The following is a 19805-nucleotide window of genomic DNA, read 5'->3' as shown; positions in this document are numbered from 1 at the left end:
AACACTGGTATCTTCTCACATATAATATAGTCCACAGACAACCCCAGATTGTGTACAATAGTCTGACCCATTCCTCTCCTAATTCAGAATGAGGTTTCGGGAACTCATGAGACAGCCATCGCGTAATGTTCTCCCCTTCCCTTTGCAATAATCATCACACCGAGTCAGTTAACAGGCCAACAGCTACACCAAGCAGTTGCTCAGTAAGGTACAGCACATGCCTAAATCCTTGTGCCCATAGCCTCCCACAGTTCCCCACGACAATGCAGATTCACTCTGCAAGAGACAGAAGCCAAGATCCCTCCTCCTGTGCCAGGGCAGCAGCTCTTAAAGAAGGGGAGGATACAAAACAAAAAAAAGTTTCTGATTCAAGTGGAAGTACCACCATCATTCACCTTGGAAAAAAAACTTCTGGGAAGTTATTTCCAAGAACCTGTATATTTCAGTGCCAGGTTCGTTGCTGGCAATAGTTGCAGTGTGAACCATTTACAAGAGGATCACAGAAGCACAAGAGAGGCTGGTGCTGCCATCTGCTTCAGATGAACAGCACTTAGAATACATGAAGATGATTATAAATTCCTCTTTATAGGACAGTTTTTACGAAATGGATCATTTCGGCATAAAGACAAAAAAAGCAGTAAAATTGATGCAAAGCTGTCTGACACATGGGAATCCCTCTCATTCCTCCCAAGTGTTCAATGCAGTCCAGAGCATGGCTAGTCTAAAGAGATGCTGTGTTTCCCTCAGCATCACCACTCAGCCAGACTGGCTCTTCAGCTGTTGGTCCCATGGCTACTGTTCCAACTTGAGCTCTCTAATCACTCTTAGCAGAGCGTGCTTTCTTCCGTAGTGCTCTGAGACATACAGAGGCTTCCCCCAGCTATTCTGGAAAACAAGAGTGACCTATAAACAGAATTACTCAAAATTATGTCCCTCCATATTTTAGTGTTCTAAATCAAAGCATCTCAGACAGTTAAGATTTACTCTTACATGTTGTGCAAAACACTGATGTAGTGCTCTGTCTACAAAAGAGACAAAATATCAACAGCCCCCTTCAACAGTGCAGCTCATTTAGCCTTTTTCTACTGGCAGCCTGCTAGCCTTCAACGGGGCAATCTGGTTGATCCAGAGGATTTGGACCCAATGCTACTTGTTGGAATTGAAACAGAAGCATTAGTGATGGCTAAACAACACACGTCCAGAGGGGGTCAGATTTCCCTGTTTCCTACTCACTCCTTGCCTTGCCACTGCAGTTATCTTCCAGGCCGGCAACAGGTCTTCAGCGCATTTGTTCACTTGCCTCAGCTCCTGGAAAAAGCTCTCTAATGTGCAAAGGCTTCACATCCTTCTGCTTAGTGGAGTTTCATTTGCCATCCAGAATCCAGAACTACTTCCACCCTACCTTCCACCTGCACTACCAAACCCTGCTGTCTCTGCCTCTACTCTCCTGCTAAACAAAAGTGCAACCACAGCAGGGCTTTCTGGATTCCATAGCAGCCGCGTGCTCCAGCCATGACTACTGTAACTTGATTATCACATGCACCCTGGAGCAAGTATGTGTGCAAGTCTTCCAAAGAGGATCCATACTCCTCTAAAGAGAAACACAGCAGCATGTGCCTCAGGGGAATGCATAAACAGGAGAGAGAGAATTGCCACTCCCTCCAAGAGCTATCCTCAATCTTTTCAAGTAAGAATCCTACCTACGCCTCAAAGTTTGTCACCCACCAACTCTGGTCCTTTCTGAAAATCTGCAAGCTGGACAGGACCGAGGAATTCTCACAAAGTCATTCAACACACTGGCACAAAATGCAATAAACAAGGCTTGTTTGCTACTAGCAGCAAGAAAAGAACTAGAGGGTGGCACAAGAGTAAGATTTTCAATCCAGCCGAAGTCTGATGTTTAAATGCCACAATTACTCAGTGTGCTTTTGATATTTGCTGCATAGAGAAGTTGCTCACTTGGTGTCATATACTCTACTCAACAAAACGTAGTTTCTCTCTGCAAATTGAGCCTTGTGCGCGTGCATGCGTATGGGGAGGGGGGGATGTGTGTGTGTGTGGAAAAAAAATAAAAAAAAAAAAAGAGAACAATTACAGTCAGGCACTTCCCCAGGCTCAGCAGCTATTGCTCCAAGAGCTTCCACCATTTGTAGTCCATGAACAAAATACAGCAACATGTAGCAAACTATGTATAGAACATCAATAATTTAAAAAAAAAAAAAAAAAAATCACAGTCTCCATACCTTTTATAATTGATAAGAAAAAACAGCTCAGAACTAGAACATATAAAGAATGGAAAAGTGATGGCTTTTTTTGTTTTGCCTTTTTCTTTTTTTGCACAATAGTTGGAGAGCAATCGCTCCTCCCCAACATTTCATCACAGTGAACCATGGAGCGTGTCCTGGGGAAGGGAAGGGAAAGGGGGGGGGAGGGTGGCGGGGGGAAGCAAGCAGGATTAGCAAATTACACCAGAGGCACCCTATAGCACAAGGCAAAGGGACCAGTAGCATTCTGCACTCCCACAGTCCAGTGAATTCACAATCTCGGCTGGAAAGTTTTTTTTTCTATATATACCATGGGAATGAAAAGGGGAAAAAAAAAAAGTGGCTAAGCAACAAAGGAAAGCTCAAGATGAGACTGCCTTAGCTGTTTGGCAAAAATTAAGAAGCAAGGAAGGTGCTGAAGAAATGAGGCATATCCCCGTTAACTGTGAAATAAAAGCAATTTGTTAAAAATATGAAATCAACTACTCTGTGGACAGAGACATGAGACTCCGGGATAACACTGAGCACTTGCCACTCCACAGATCAGACAATTTGCAATCATTACATCATCAAAAATTAAAACTTTTTTTCCTGTCATATTTAAAATTTCTTTTTTTGTCTTTTCTTCACAATGAAGCCTCTCAAGGGGCCAAGAGCAGAGCAGGTCAAACCAGGTTGTACTCCTTCAGGTTGAGCTGTAGGATGGTGTCCTTGACAGCTGCAAAGACGAAACGGATGTTTTCTGTGTCTGTGGCACATGTGAAGTGAGAATAGATGATTTTATCGCTGTCTGGATTTAAATCCACAAACATCTTGAGAATGAACTCACGGGCTGCCTGTGCATCCCTCTGTGGGCCTGCAGCAAACAAAGAAACCAGTTAATGGATCTACGCTAAGTGCATCCCCCAAGTTTGATCCATCAGAATAATTGCTAGCGCACTTTTTCTTATGGGTTACAGAGCTATAAAGAAGAAATTAAGATCATTTATTGCATAAAAGTCCCAGGAGCTGAAGTATCTTATGCTTTTCAGTTATCTAACCAAAACGTAAAAAAGGCATTTTTCCAAGGCTGAGAGTTTTGACAGACACCAAGGCATCACTTCAGACCGTGCTTTGAAATACAGTATTTGGTATAAGCCTGCGTTCACTAGATAATGGTACAGATGCTGGATATACATAACACAGTGCTCTCCTCTGGAGATGGGATGTATATTTCTTCCTACTATATAGATGGATCTTATGCACTGAAGGACCAAGCGTATGTTTTGCAAACAAGGGTCCTCTTCAGCAAACACTGCAGTCTGTTCTAACTGGCTGGTCAACTCACAGGAGCTAAAAACTGGAATTTTTGTCAGTATTTACTTCACATTGCTGACAACTCCTCAGAAAAAAGTCACCTACTGATATTTCTTTCACAGTACTGGTGTTGTCACATTCTCCATGGCAAGGACCATCTCTTGAGAAGTAGTCTGATGAGGTACCACCCATGCACAAAGCCACGCAGCATCCCTGGAGGAGCTACAGTAAATACTTACATGAAAAAACTGAAAGTATGAGACACTTCCTGATGTTGCAATCTTGTCTCCAGCTGTTAAGTTATATTCGAAGTACACACTATTTGACCGATAAGCTCACCAGCCATTCCCAGCCTGCTGTAAAAATGTGATGTTTTCCACCACTGACAATTTCAGAGTGCTTGTGCTTTCAGACAGCAGGGGGCATGAAACTCCAGAAGTGGGAGGACAACTAATGAGCAATTTCATTAGTTGTTTGAAAGAAAGCTGTTTGCAAAATGGCAATTCTTCCTTCACCTTGTATTTTCAAAGCCCATAATGACAGAGTTAATATATGAGAGCATGGCAAGAAGTATGTTGCCTGATCTCATTCTCCACTACTTTTATTTATTTTCTGCCCTGTACAGATGTGTTACCAGCCAACTTTAAGTGCACTCAGCTGAAGAGCTTGAAATGCTATTTTGGCTAAGGAATTTTATTTCAGATGGGAATTTCTCTGTTTCACATAGATATTATTCCACAACTGCAGATGGCACACTAGTAAGAATGTCATGCTACCTGAGATTTTTCAGCACCATCATTTGAACGACTTGGGTATTTGACCAGTCAGTTTCTCAAAACAAGGACTCAAGTCACCTCTTGACTAGACGGTTGAAATGCCCAGTATACCAGCGAATTGTCATATGTTTATGAAACGGGTTATATGCACAAGCATACAGGTAGAAAAGTTAGACTTCCATTATTTAATACTCTGAAGTTCAGGGGGGGCGGGGGGGGGATTCTTCATCTAGGAGAGGTTCATTATTTGATCATTCAATCAGATTCCAGTTATCGACATAAGATTAAGACATTTTTGTGACATTTTCTCATTGTTGTAGGTATTCCTTCTCAAATTAAGATGTTTTCCCCATCTCTAGATCTAAAAAATTCTAACCATACCACCTCCGCCCCTTCTTCTAGATACAGAGTGTTCCTCCTTAAAAACCACTCACCATCAAACTCTGGGAAATAGTCAACAAGGTGGGAATATAGGATCTTGTCTTCCAACAGATCTTTCTTGTTGAGAAAGAGGATAACAGAAGAGTTTTGGAACCATGGATAAGTGATAATGGTTCGAAAGAGAGCTTTACTCTCTTCCATCCGGTTCTGAAAGAAGAAAGAGAAAGTCTTGTTTTCACAAATGAGCACAAAGATGCCTTTCTGCTACCTGCACACCTACTCAGATCTGTATCGATCCAGCATCTCAGATACCATACATAGAATACTTTGACTCCAGGTAGGTAGTGGCTCAAGCTGGAAAGGAAAATGGAAAAGAAATGCAAAATGGAAAGGAAATGCAAAATCTGATGGACTCAAGCTTCATTTAATTGGCAAGCCATTCATATCAGAAGGTTTAAAAGTCATTTCATGCTTTGCCAGTCATATGAGAGGACTGGCCACGATACTTTGTGAACATGTTTTGTCTAGTAGAAAAGGAATAACTGCTGTTATCCAATGGCATTTTTTTAATCTATTAGCAAGTGCAAAAATTCAGTATTGCACCTTCAAAGAGACCAGTCACTATCTAACAAGACAGCAGTCACAGCACGAAGCAATTCGGTGCGGAAAAGAGGAATGGGTGATTTTCAAGAGCATGCTGTCACATTGCGCAGTACCTTACAAGGCACACAGAACTCAGCAATTTCAGAGTATTTCAGTATTACTTGAAAAGTACAGACGATTTGAATGCACTGTGCATTTTCCATTCTCAGGGACATCATGACCTGTTGAGGCTCATGCTCCCTTTGCAATAGGAAGGACTGAAGGCCAAAACCAACAATACTTGCTAATCCAACTTGGCACCAAGCACTTTGGTACCAACCTCCAAGAAGCTAGAAAGACATTCCTCCTTTCCTTCCACCCTCCTGCAGAGTTCCCATTCTTTGGCTTACCTCATTATCAGATTCCACCAGAACTTGGTCATATTCACTAAGTGCTACTAAAAACATGATGGAAGTCACATTTTCAAAGCAATGGATCCACTTCCTTCGTTCTGATCTTTGACCTCCAACATCCACCATTCTAAGGAAGAGAAATACATACAGTACCACAGGAAGTAGCTGCAGTTCTCTATCTGAATGCAAAGGACCAGCATACAAAGAGAACGAATGCGGCTCTTTACCATTCAAGTTAACCTGGCATGGGGATGTAATAATATGTGCTTGCTAACAAAACCATCAAGTTTACAAAATATCCTGTTCCAGAAATATATCAAACTGAAGAGATGGCTACAGGCAAGTGATACCAAATTCAAATCCCAAATATCAGCATTACCATTTTTAGCTGCATTCTGCTCTGGTTTGCTAAGTAGTAGTCCTGAGTTTGAAAAGACAAGTCCTTCAAAACTCTGCTCTGTCAAATGAGCAAACTATTTTTATTTTTTATTAAAGCATCTGCTTGCCTCAAAATTTCTCTCACACAGAGAGCTTTCTTTAGTTATTAAACTTTTCTGAGAATGTGCTGCTTAACAGTTACATACTTCAGCTCCTGTTTTAACTCCCACCTGTATAGCCCACTAAAATTATTTTGTCGCTCACCTGAAGTGCAACACACCCGGTCCACATTTGCTAAAACCCTATACCTATTTCATAGGTCAGCAAACCAGAACAGGGAGAGCAACTTTCTGTATATCTGTAATTGAGTGGTTTAAGAGAGAGGATGCAGGCTTCTTTATTCCTCTCTTGTAATGTCAACACTGCAGTAGAGAAGGGCAGGGAGCATGTAAGTACCAGAGAGCTAGGGAGAAAATTGCTTTTGAATAGACAGGCATGTCATTGTGCCCTTTATGCCATGCTCAATTGCTGGCTTAAGCCTCCCAATACCATCTATCCCTGCAGCAGCACAGGCAGCAAGTTTCGGTGTCATCCCGAGAGCACAAAGTAGGCAGAGAAAACTATCTCTGAAGGCAGATGCTAGGTATCACATACAAGGAAGTATTTCTGCACAAAAAGTGGTCTCTTTTTGAAGGAGAAATAAGTGGTCAAAGTTGCTTAAGCTAAGCATTCTTAAAGGGAAATACATTTCAAGTCAAGCACTGCCCAGAGCAAGCTTCCCCCTCCTCCCCTTGGTGGCTTAGGCTACTAACAGCTCACTCAGCTGCCTAACAAGCCACCACTTCAGCCTCAGATGCCAGCAATGCAATCCTTCCCAGGAAGGACACCAATTCCTGCGAGATGGTTAGCTGGGCTTTAAGTGTCACTGATTCAAAAGCATGTTCTGTTTTGTGACAGTCAACGCTTCAGCTTGGAGTTTTCCCTTAATCAGAATAAAATGTTACACCATCCCCATTACAGAAGCACCTGTCAGCAGATACTTCATAACATCACAGCACATACATCCACTCAAGCCTCTCAAACTAAGCACCTGGACACTCTATAGCAATCCAGAACTCATCCTTCCTGAAACCATATCAATCCTCTCTCAGTTCAGCTGTAACATGAATACACCTTCAGTACCTGAAGATAATATTCTCTAGGTCAAAGGGGTACTCTATGATACCGGTTGTAGGAACTCTAACCCGTAGCACATCTTGCTGAGTTGGTAGATATCCTGGGGTAGCAATACGATCCACGTCGCTAAGATAGCTACAAGAAGCACAATGGAAAAAAAACTACCTTAGGTTGCAGCACATAAATACACAGATTTAAACACTGCTATGTTTAGTCTTTCCCTAGCATAACAAGAAAGTCAAAAGTTGCCTGAACCATTTGAAATGTGATGTGTAAAAAAATAACAGAATACATCTTTGGGGAACGGTAATTCACCAGCCATCCCCTTTGGAGAATAAACAGATATATTAAGGACAACGTTATCAATTCTGTATAGGAGTGTGGAAGACAGTCTTTACTACAGAGAAAGTTTAAGTACAGTGGATGCTTATGTTTCAGAATCAAGTCTCATCTGAGGTTTTCTATTTATAAATGAACCTATGTCACCAGACTTAGATTGTGTTAGTAATAAATCCATTAAGTTACACATCCATGTACACCTGTAGGCCAAAGGACAAACCTGAAGAGAAAGAGCAACACTTCTGCTGCCTAAGAGCCAGGACCAACACAGATGCCATAAGGTAGAGATTCCAGCCTCAGGTATACCCAGAAGCAGATGTGTGAACAACTGTCTTTATCATCCACCAGAACACTTCATACCCTCATGAAAAGTAGCAAATGGTAAGGAATTTCCAGATCTAAATCTATCCCCAAATAAACATAGCTTCCCCCATCTCCAGCAAAGCTCTTTGCCTTTCTGGAGCCAGATTCACACAAGTTACCAGTTACCCGCTCCCACTGCTCTTTCAAGTTAACTTTTCCTACGGATACTTCTGGTTGATAGAGGCAAAGTGCCTCTCTCATACGCCTGTGATTTTTATCACAATACACATAGCCAGCAGAGACTGTGCAGCTTGTCTAAAACACTAGTAAGACTCATCTGCCTCAACGAAAAAGATAAAACGTACTTCAAACAAACTATGTAGTGAAACCTACAGCAGTGTTCCTGCCCTTTGAAAAGAACTCTAGATTTCAATTAAAAAATTGGACAGGTATTATTTGTTAGACCATCACTACCAGCTACCAGCAAATGCCAATGATTATATACTTACTACTTAGCTGAGTCGGAAAGCTGATATTCTCTTCTCCTGTCATAACACTCTTGTATTCCAGGGTCGTTCCACAATGTTTTAATTGCACTTACATATGGCTGCTCAAATGTCATGACCTTTTCTACATCCACTTCCCGGATCAGCACTGCATTGGCCTGGAGATTGAAAAGAAGAGGAAAGAAAAAGGGGGGAGGGGGGGGTGTCAGAGGTCAGGAGCAGGGGGTACCAGTCACAGATAGGCAAAAAATTCTCAGATGAACTAAATCCTTACATTATGACTTCAAGGATCCACATGCTGGTTGTGGATCAGGTTGCTAAGATCAGAGGGACAATGGGTAAACTATACATCTAAGACATGGCAGACATCAGCAAAATTCCTCCAAAGCATCATATGCTCCTTCACAGAATGAGCTGTAAAACAGCAGCAGGTTTCACCTATCATTAGGTCACCAGGTTTTTTGGAACACAGTGGGTTCCAAGGCAGAGCATACACTGTGAAGAACCACAGGCTGCCCAGCTTCTGAGGAGGTTAAACTGCAGTTGGATAACAAGTTGCTATCTCAGGTTTCTTACCAAAAAAAAAAAAAATTAAACTACATTTTGAATAGCAAGAGAGACATTGTTTCAGCATACTTCAATCATGATCCCTTTTGAGAGAGAAAATAAAAATGCCCACCCTACAATCTTTAAGCAAAGGAAGGACTACAGTCATTACAACAGCCTGTGGCATCTGTGAAGTTATTATCCACACCAAGCTGCTTTCTGAAATCTTTGGTATACTTGCCACAGGAAGGGGCTTTTGCCTATACCACCTATGCCAGGAAAAATAAAAAACAAAGCCACGTTCCACACACGTTATCATAAGTAAAAGTTGGTAGATTATACCTATCAAAACACCTCCACCATGCCCCAGGTAAAGCACAGGCAAGGCAAGCTTCCTCACACCCTGCCTGTTCTCATCACTGAGACTGCAGAAACTCTCTAAAGGCAAAAATGGTGTTCAGGCTCAAGAACCCTGGTGCACCACCCAGACACCTATAAACAATCATTAAAAATCAGCTCCAAGTTATTGTGTGACAGAACAGATAAAATACAATTTCACTTAAAAATATTAAGGTACTAAGCATTAAGGAAGCAAAACACACACACACACACACAAATCTAACTTCCTGACGCACCCTCACCCTCCCAGTCCTCCCCCCAAAAAGCTAAAATAACTTAGACCAGATCTGGCTGAAAAACATATTCCTGGACCCAAAATCTGTAAGCCAGACTTCAGCTCAAATCACATTTCTGTGGTCGAGACCAAAACCCTTCAAGAAAGGTTTGTACCTTTGGTCAGTACCTATCAGAAAAACTGACAGATTGCAGTAACAGCAATAACTACCAGTAGAGGTGTCTTTTGGGTCCAGTATGTATTTTGTCAGCTTCAAGTTCTGACATGAATAGTAACTCATGCAAAGAAAAGCCCGACACATTTAACAATACTGAATCCTTGAAATGAGTAAAAAGAACACCTCTCCTATACCCCATATCATATCCCAATCCCTTGCTCCCACCACTCACTATGCAGACCAGCGCACAAACCGACCTGAGAAAGTTGCTCTATACCTTCACACAACCAAGTAAATGGAGATACCACATATCAGCAAAATGTCATAAAAAGCAGTCCTTAAGCATAAAACATTTATGGGAAAGAGTTCAGGGAGGTTGAGATTGCAATGCAGAAGGACACAAACAAACAGGAACTTAGGAGTCAAACCCTAGAATCCCCATTGCCTAATAACACATGCAAAAACTGTGAGAAACTTACCTTGTTCTGTTCATATTTGTACAGAATCTTCAGGGTTTCCATGGCCCTGATCATAGACTGCATGGCAGTGAAGATGTTTTGGTACACCAGCTTGGTGAAGCCTTTTTTGTCCTCTTCAGAGTAGCCTGAGCCATGAATTATACGCATTTGCTTAATGAACGTGCTTTTTCCACTCTCCCCAGTGCCTACAGAAAGCAAAAGAGAGAGTTAGGAGCCATCACAAGCAAGACTTGGTACAGAAGAAAGCAAGCTAACATCAGTCACATCATACCCCGAAGTTCCTATTAATATATCCAAGTACACACTACTTCCAACCACTTTTTTAGCCACTTTCCAGAATATTAAAAGACAGTCTGGATGGTCCTGCTCATCCCCACTATTAACCTAACATCACAGAAGGAAGACATCTTGTCCTTTACAGCAGCCTTCAAAAGCAGCTCTGGTACTTATTCCAAATCTCACATTACAGCCACTCCCACACGTTCTGCGTCAAAAGGCCCTTGTCCGTCACACCTGACCTATTCCCAGATACTCCAGCAAGATGCTACAATCACAGCATCAGCCAAAGAGGGCCCAGATGCACTCTCAAGTTGGTAAGTACTGCAAACTGAGATGATGGTGAATGGGCTGGGGGAAGCCTACTTGCACAGTAAAGAGCGAATTTTCTTTTGCTGCGATTTGGCACAGAACGCTCTTTATCTTATAGACCGTGTGTCTTTTCATAGAAAAGAACTGAACGCAACAGAAAAATCAACTCTAAAGGAGAACGGAGCTCAAGGAACTACTTGCTTATCCATCTGACATGAGCAATCCAGTCAGTGCATCTGCCTAGTATCCCAAACTACTGTGCAAACATAATCTTTTCTCTTAAGGACTGAAATGATAATCATCATTGTGGCAAGATACCTCTAATACTGCTTGCAGCCTTTGGATATTATAGAGTTAAAAATAGCAGCTGGCAGGGAGAGCAGAGTAGGACGTTGCTCACAGCTGTTTGCGCCCTGTCTTGATCCCCAACAGACAGCAGGCTGCTCAGCAAGGCTACCAGTTCCTTATCACACAGGTTTACTGTCCCAGAGAAGCTGGGTCTTAGAGTAGATGGGAGGGCAAGCCATGCTCACATCAATGCCAGCGCATTAAACTGTCCAGCCCTTTCAACGCCTGCTTCCTGCACAGTCAGTTGGGCAGGTCCTCCCACTCCTGCATTTATGACCCCAGAAAAGTGTCATTTAACATGTGAAGGCCAACAGACGATATAAAAGGACAGTGGGAACTTTCTAACATGGTAAGTATGAGGGGAAAACATCATCAGATAAAGTACCCATGCCACTACACAGCCTTGTTAAATTCATGATTCAACTGGTATTATGGAAAGTACCCAGCAACTTCCATTCTATATATACACAGTACCTTTTGTGGAGGGGACATAAGGCTCAAGTCTTGCATGTGATTAGCATACCTCCACACTTCATCCCACAAGCAACAGCCTAAGCCTATACCATTGACACTTCTGTTGAGTACTTTTGTTCTTCTAAAATTTGCTACTGATATGCAGAATATATATTAAAAAAAAGGACAGCTCTTTTTCATACCATGGCCCAGCTCAGTTGACTACTGAGAGTAAAAACTAAGATGTATCACATAAGTGACAAACCCTTTTGATCTCCAGCTACAAACAAGTATGCTGGCAGAGCCCTGGCTTTCACCACAGGAACCACCAGGTACTCACCTCACACTAGGGGATAGATATATTAAGACAGGATCTCATTCATCACAAGACACAATTACTACTCACATGTAGATTCTCAATTACTCATGTTTATAGTGCCAGGCTAAAACGCAAACAAATAAATATGCTCAAATAAAAGCAGCAAGCACATAACTAGAAGCAGCACATTTAAAATAAACAAACTCTCCCCATATCCAAGAACTGACAGAAATTATGTCAGCATAGTTAGAAATTAACATTATAAACACCATTAATATGCAGCAAACTATCTCCATCTCAAACAGGAAGCTACACCATAAATGGGGGGAAAAACTGGAAACTGAAATCTTTTGTGGTTTCTCTCACTGTGGTGAGAAATACTTCCTTGTCTTTTACCACAGTGACCAAAACTGAGAAAAAAAAAAAAAAGTGGTGCTTCAAAGCATTCCAATAATGAAAACGTAAGAGAAACCTCAGCACCAGCCATTCACTTACTTCAGAACTTCAGAGTTCAAACACAGATTCTTCCCGTCACTCCATCATCACCCGTTTTTTGGTGGGGTTTTTTTGGTTTTTGGGGGGTTGTTTTGGTTTGGGTTTGTTTTGTTTTCGGTTTTGGGTTTTTTTTTTTAAAAGGTGCCTCTTGCTTTTACCTAGCCCATCAACAATACAGAACAGCACTACACCAGAAGGTTATAAGCTCTGGTGGGTACAGTCTCCTACATTTATAAGAGCACAATAACCTTTTTTAACATGACAATGTTGAGACAAGAAGATAATCTGAATTCACCATTGCTTCTGTCAACAGGTGAAAGCAGCAGCGTTTACAATAAGTTACTAATGACCCCCAAGTACCTGACAGGCACTTGTAAATACATCACTCCGTCAACAGTATTCCATGCTTAATCACAAGTAATTTTTGTATAAAATATTCTCCCCCCTCCCCACCCAGTAAAAAGACAAATGACTACCTTACGCCAGAGGGCAATGTCCAATACCTTGAAATCAAATTTCTTATTACCAGGTTCATCATTGATTAGCACTGTTATTCTTCACCCAGTTTTCTGTTTTAGGCTTCAACAAACTAACTGTCACTACATCTAGTGACAAGAAAAATTACCAGAGTTTCTACAAGGCAGAAACTCCCTCCACACATGCACTCTTTGCAAAATTTTGAAGATTTGGGAAAGCCCTCTCACTAATATGATCACTAATACTTGTGAATGTAAGAACTCCACATAACAGGAGCAAGACAGAAGAAATCCCTGCAAGCAGCAGTTACATCAAGGAGAGAGAACACACATTACCTGCCACAAATTAAGGTGGGCAATGTACTGTATCCAGTGAGAAGCATCCAGCAAACACATCCTAAAATGCGGAGTGTTGCTTATCCAATATTAACCACCTTGTATAGATTTTTCTTTTTTGTAAATCTGATGCTGAATCTTACTTAACTATATCTTTTAGAAAAGCAGAAAGGATTCTTGAGCAATTTGAATTATTTCTAAAGTGGAATCTTTAGATCCAGTGGGATCTTCTTAACCCAGATCTATCCTATAGTGCCAACCTATTTTGAAACAGCTGCTTCTGTGGGACTGCTTTAGGGAAGCATGAGAGCGAGAGACACATTCCCTAGTCTACAAGAAGCCTTACAGAAACCACCACAGCATCTTCAACGAGCACAAACGTCAAGCCCTCGATTTTACCTTTCATCTGAAGAACAGCGCCATGTTAATCGCCGAGGATTCATGGTGAGAAGGAAAGCCCTGGCCTTCACTTAACAATTATCACTGTGCAACAATGTCAGCATTGGAGACCTCCAAAGGACTGGGTAGACACGGCCTCACTTCACTTGTGTAAAGTTTTACATTTGTTTTCACAAGGATCATCCTAATTCTTCACCTGTACCTTAATGACTTGCCAACTCACGACAGACCCCAAGCGAATAAACTCAATCCATCAGATCTGCTTCACATTTCAGCTTGTGATGATGCAGTATTTAAGACACAAAGCAGGATTACATACACAACCAATGATAAACCATGAAAACTGTAACTTCAGTTTAAATTTGAGGGCTACCTGGACGTGAACATCAAACTCACTGCTGAAGAAGGATGTAAATGCCTGAAATCTTAGCTGGCTGCTCTTGTAACTGATTACCCATCCCTATAAACCTTATCTAAACATGGAATAGTTATCCATCTGCACAACCACAGAACACTACTATGTTTCCATCTGAACACCTACATCCTTTTTGCTGCACAGGTGATCTCTAGCTCTGAAGGTAATGCTAAATACGATAGCCATTTCCTCATCAGACACAGAATTCACAGTGCACTCTTACTGCTTTGTCTCCCTTCAGATTCGCCACACCAAGCTCCTAACCCTGCCGGCCCTCCCAGGACTGCATAAGGGGAACTCTGGTTTAGGGGCTGGAGGCCAATTTTTCCACAGATGTTCACTCAAGGCCCAGAAGTTCACTGACAATGCTGAAAAGCATCAACTCCATCAGCGAATTTTCATACGCTAATAAAGGCCAGCATGCTCTGGGAAGCATTTCCTCGAGACAATTTTCACGCATGTGTGTGCGCCTGCATTTAGAACCAGTAATTTCAGCTTCATAGTTCCTGCTTATGTCAAAATCCATTTTGACAGAGAACGCATCATAAAAAACAAACAAAGGGCAGCCAATGACCGGCACCGACAGGAAGGCCGCCCCGAGCGCAAGGCACAGAGGCGGGGATGGCTTGTGGCTCCCGCCGCTTCCCCACCACACCCGCTCCCTGCCCCAGCCCGGGCGCGGCGGGGCCGCGCAGCCACCCGGACCTGTCAAGCCCCGCGGCAGCCGCGAGCCCGGGGCCGGGCGGACGGGCCAGGCCCCGCGGCGGGAGCGGCGGCCCCGCGGGCCGGGCCGGGCCCCGGCTCTCCTCACCCAGCAGCAGCAGCTTCAGCTCGCGGCGGGCGTCGCGCTTGTCCCTCCGCAGCTGCTTCTCGATCTCGGCGTTGATGCGCTTCGACTCCTTCACCTCGTCGCTCAGGCAACAGGCCATCATGGACTCCAGAGTCATGGTCGCGCCGCGGCCGGGACGCCCCCGCCCACCCCCCCACCCCCCCGGCACCGACCACCGTCCTCCGCACGGCCGGGAGCCCGGCCCGGCCCGGCCCCGCGCCCCCTTCCCTTCCCTTCCCACCCCACCCCACCCCTCCCTCCCTCCCTCCCTCCGCGGCGCCGGCCCGGCCCCGGCCCCGACTCCTGCGGCCGGGCCTAGCAGCGCCGCCGCCGCCGCCCCCCTCAGCGCGCTGCCCTCGCCCGGCTGCGCCGCCCGCCGCTCCCTCCTCACACAGCCCCGCCGAGCCAGCGACGAGCCGGCGCAACCCAACCCGCTGCCGCCGAAAACAAGCGCTGACTGACAGCCGCTGGCACCAGTGGGAGAGCGCTCGCGCGGCGGGGCGGGGCCGGACCGGCGGGGCGGGGGGCCACGGCCAACCGGAGCGCAAGTTTGGTTGGCCGGTCGGGGGGGGGGGAGGGCGCTCGGACGCGCGTTCCCAGAGCGGGGCGGAGCCGCCGGGCATTGTGGGACGGTGGCGGACGGGGGCGCCCATGGCGGGGCGGGGCGGGCCGGGGCGAGGGGGCGGCCGGCGCGGCGGGCCGAGGGCCTTGTCGCGGCCGGGCCTCGTCGCGGCCGAGAGCGGAGCTGGCGCCGCGCCGCCCTCCCGCTCGCTGCGGGCCCGCGGCCTGGCCTGGCCCCGCCGGGCCGTTAGCGCCGCGGTGGCCGCTAGGACGGCGGCGCAGGGCGGGCCCGCGGCCCTGGGCGTTGCGGCACTTCCCGCACCTCTCGCGGCCCGCCCGCCATCCGGAGGTCTCCTGCGCCGCCTCGGCGGAGCCAGCCAGGCCTGGCCCTGCTCGGGGGAGGGCCCACCTCAGCTGTAGGCCCCGCAGATCCAGCCCGCCCGGCCTCCCTCTGCCGCCCACGGCTGCGGCAGTCCTCGATGCAGAGGAGAAAAAAAATGAGGCACAGAAGTGCCAGGCCAGCGCTCCCAGGCTCTGGCTGCTGCCGTCTCCAGTCTGCATCCCGCCAGGGCTGAGCCAGAGAGGGACAGAGCCTGCTGGCTGAGCTTTCTGGATGCTACCTCTGAGTCCTGCCCTGCATCTCTCCAGACAGGGGTCTCAAAACCGTCTTTAACCCCGGTTTCCCCATTGCTTCTTACTAGGTCCCTGTTGCCCTGTAACAGGTACCCCAGCCAGCAGCCTGATGCACCCCACCACAGCCATGCGTTCATCCTTTCGCTGCCAGTGGAGCTTTATCTTTTTGAGCAAAATGCCCAGCAGGAACCTGGCCCCAGCAGAAGACCTGCCATCTGGACTCCCCCTGCCACACAAATCACTTGTGAGCACCTGTGGTTGCACACCCATCACCCTGCCTTGCGTGGCTGCCTGGGACCTCCCAGCTCCACTCCTCCACCTGCAGAGTCAGTTTCCCAATCACAGTTCATCCCCAAGCCCTCCAGAAGAGGGGTGGCAGCAGCTGAGGGTAGGGGCAGAATCAAATCAGACCAACCGAGTCCCATCCCTGTGTCCCAGTCATCCCAGGACCATTTTCCTTGTGTTACCCACAGAGCAGCAAGCACTGACAGGAACTGGGGACCTGGTGCCAGGGTGCCCCAGCCAGCCATGTGCTCTCCCCATAGCCCTCCATACAGAAAGTAAGATAGAATTCTAGAAATTCAGAGGATTATCTTCCTCTTTTCCATGGCCAAATCATGCAGCAACAGATGCTGCCGAAATCCACGTGCTGCAGCTCCCACCTTCCTTTCAGATGAATGCCAGGGCTCCAGCTGTTACAAGCTGTACTGGGATGGTCACATATCCTGATTCAGCAGGGCTCCCTCCATCCCAGCCCTATGGATCTGTAAGTGCTTTAGTACATGCTTCTCATTTCCAATCTCTCCTCCCAGAAGGAGGGGAGTAGGCAAAGCAAGACCTCTGCATGTTCCACGTGGCATGGTAAACAGATGCACACTTAACTTTCCAAAGAAGTCTCTTCCCACTTTCCTCTCCCCCTGCTTGTCTTGGCTTCTCTTGCTCCATCTGGTGTTGCTTCTTTCAACTTCCCTAACCCCTCACAGTTTACCCAGTCTCTTGTTCTTCTTTTTGCAGGTGCTTCTGCTGGTGTTTTGTAGTCCTTATGGACACCCAGCTCCAACACTGCCCATTCTGTCTGCTTGCAGTGTGTTCCCACACCTCCTGGGCTGGGCTCACTCACTTTTCCTAGTCTACTCTGCCTGGAGGACTGTATGTAACCAGTCTTTTTGAAGGTCCAAAAAAAGCATGATAGAGCTGTTACATACCTGTCTTCCTCGTTACCTGCCTGGCTTGTGCTGTGGCTTGCCAGTCCCTACCTCATGGCAGTGTGGCTGAGACAGAAACACAAGATATTCACAAACAACAAGTTCTGTTTTCCACTTAAATTCCACCTGCTTCTCTTATACCTGTGCTATTCCCATGAGCTCTTGGCCTCAATTAAAAGAAGATTCTAACTTTTCTTTTTTTCCAGTGGTCTCTCCATAGTTTGGCCTTTCACAGCATGGATACTCACCTCCCATTCTTATGTTCTCTTACTTTCTCTTCCAGATGCTCAACAGCTGAGAGAGGACTGTTACTCCCTCATTACTGATCTCTGGTGAAGGAGGTGTAGTCATTCTGCTTTGGCAGCCAAAAATTATTCTACAGACAGAGGTGCTCAGGACATCCAGAATCAAAGTCACAGTGACCTTCTGCCCTTTGGAACTCTATCTATGGATGGTGCTTAAGGAGGCAGGAAGACTTATGTTCCTATAACCCCTGCAACACTGCTCTGACTTCAGGCAAGTCACTTAACCTCTTTGCATGTCCTCAGGCTGCAAGTGCAAGACAGATACTGTGTCTCAGGAGCATGCTAAAGAGTTACCTAGTTAGGATTGCCAGGCTGCTTTGAACCACAAGGTGCTATATGCTAGAAGCTATTGTTTTGGTTACCTTCCCCGAGCAGGATCAAAATCTAAAGGCCAGGAGATCCTGAAGAAACTTTCACAGCTTGCCAAAAGAAAAGGAGTAACAACATTTGCATCCATCCTCTGTACCACTTGCTTGGTTCCTGCTGACAGACATCAGTTCTGATGAATCCTGATCAAACCATCGATTCAAGAATGACAGAACTGCTAGTCTCTAAGCAACAATAGCCTGTCCACTCCTTCCCTTTCTGCCCTAATGGAAATTTTTCAGTGCTCAGAGGGCTCACCTAGAAAACAGGAGACCTGGGATTTCCTTCAGCTTTGTCACCAGTGTGCTGTGTCCTAAGCCCCAGTCTCAATTTCCCTGCCCCACCTGGGCTGCTGTGTCTGTAGTCTCAGACATTCCTCTCCTTACCTTTCTCTCCCCTCGCCCTTCCCTCACAGCCTCTCACAACTGCTGCTGTCAGCAGATGTCACTGACTTGCAGGCATTCTCCCCAGTCCCCTAGTGCTACATGCTCTCCAACAGTATTTGCTCTGATCAGCAGCTGCTTGCCTAAGCAGGGGAGTTCCTGCCAATCTGTCTAGCCTCACCTCTATTTTCCAGTAGGCTTGCAAGGGGCAGAGGGGATCCTTGTGTTTTTTGTGGCTTCCCAAGTTCTGCATGAAGGACTTAATAAGCAACATTTCCCAGAAAGCTGATCCTGAAGATGTCAGACCACTTTAGAGCAACTATTTTCACAGCCCACATTTGCAGCAGTTAATATTAAGCACAAAGATGACCCCCATTCATTTCTAGGGAGGAAGGTCCCGGCCCTTGTAAAGGGTGTTCAGTCACTGGGCCCATCAGGATGCAAGCACACCTTGCTAGATAGCATTGCAGACATTTCAAAGTCCCATTCCATTTCTCCATTCTGCCCCCATTTCTTAGGTGCTTTTGAGATCCAGATGCTTGAGAGCAGAGGGAAGCAGGGACAGCCCAGCTGCATTTTGCTGCAGCTGCTAGATCAACAACTTAATTGAGGAAAATTTTCATTGCTTAAAAAAAGCAGCTTTAAAAAAAAAATGCTCCCATCTTAATGCAGGAACCAGGTGCTCTGAGCACAGGATCCCCAATTCAGCTGCATACGTACACACAGGGATATTCTGGAAGCCAAGCACGTGCCCCTTTCAGCACATACTTTGCTGAATCAGGACCCTGATGAAATCTTCTGCTTTGCAATTATTTTGTAAGTCGAACAACCATTTCCTTCAGCTGTTGCAAAGAACTAGTTACTACAATTCACCTCTCCAATAAGGCTTCAGCAACAGAGGTGGTGCAGGGTTATAGATCCCCCCCACGATTTTGGGGTGACACTTTCTGTCAGCTGGAAGCACCCTGCTGCTAGCCAACATTTTATACCTTCTAGCTGTTGGAATAATGCAGCATGGGGTTTCATCCCTCAGTGTCTCTCCAGGAACTGACAACCCCATGGAGATGAGCTAGAATCTCACTTCCCAAGTTAGGAGGCGTCCACTGTGTGATGGCTACCCCTTCCCAAGCACTCTTGCAGGATGGGATGGCGGGGGGGGATCACGAGCAGGCACCGGTAGCCGTCTCCTTGTACTTTTGAAGGAAAGGAGAACGGCTCAGAGTACACAGCAAGATCAAAACAGAACGGGGAACATTGCCAGGGAGACGAGGGGAGGAGGAGAAAGCGGGAAGGTGGTCTGCCAGAGGTAAGAAGGAGAAAGCAGAGGCAGCTGCTGCACTGCTCTCGCCACGTCTTTGCCAGGAGCGACCCACCGGGCGCTCCCAGCCTCGCGGCAGCAACGCAGCGGCTGACGCAGGCGCCGGGTTTCAGTGCCAGGCCCGAAGCGAAACCCCTTCTCCCCGG

At 46.0% G+C, this 19805-nt stretch overlaps 1 protein-coding gene across 1 annotated transcript; it reads right to left on the bottom strand.

The window, feature by feature from the left end:
• Positions 1–805: 805 nt before the first annotated feature.
• GNA11 (G protein subunit alpha 11) lies at positions 806–15095 on the bottom strand. Its single transcript, XM_075523856.1, has 7 exons — positions 14871–15095; positions 10231–10415; positions 8418–8572; positions 7273–7401; positions 5710–5839; positions 4771–4924; positions 806–3120 (listed from the first exon to the last, which is right to left on the bottom strand). Exons 1-7 carry the CDS (start codon positions 15004–15006, stop codon positions 2930–2932), a joined length of 1080 nt encoding a protein of 359 aa, XP_075379971.1. The 5' UTR covers positions 15007–15095; the 3' UTR covers positions 806–2929.
• Between the last annotated feature and the right edge of the window lie 4710 nt (positions 15096–19805).

The sequence above is a fragment of the Mycteria americana genome, chromosome 24 (assembly GCF_035582795.1).
Source record: "Mycteria americana isolate JAX WOST 10 ecotype Jacksonville Zoo and Gardens chromosome 24, USCA_MyAme_1.0, whole genome shotgun sequence".
NCBI classification, from domain to species: domain Eukaryota; kingdom Metazoa; phylum Chordata; class Aves; order Ciconiiformes; family Ciconiidae; genus Mycteria; species Mycteria americana.
Note: the sequence above shows the minus strand (reverse complement) of the source record. Positions and strands in the feature narration are given on the sequence as shown.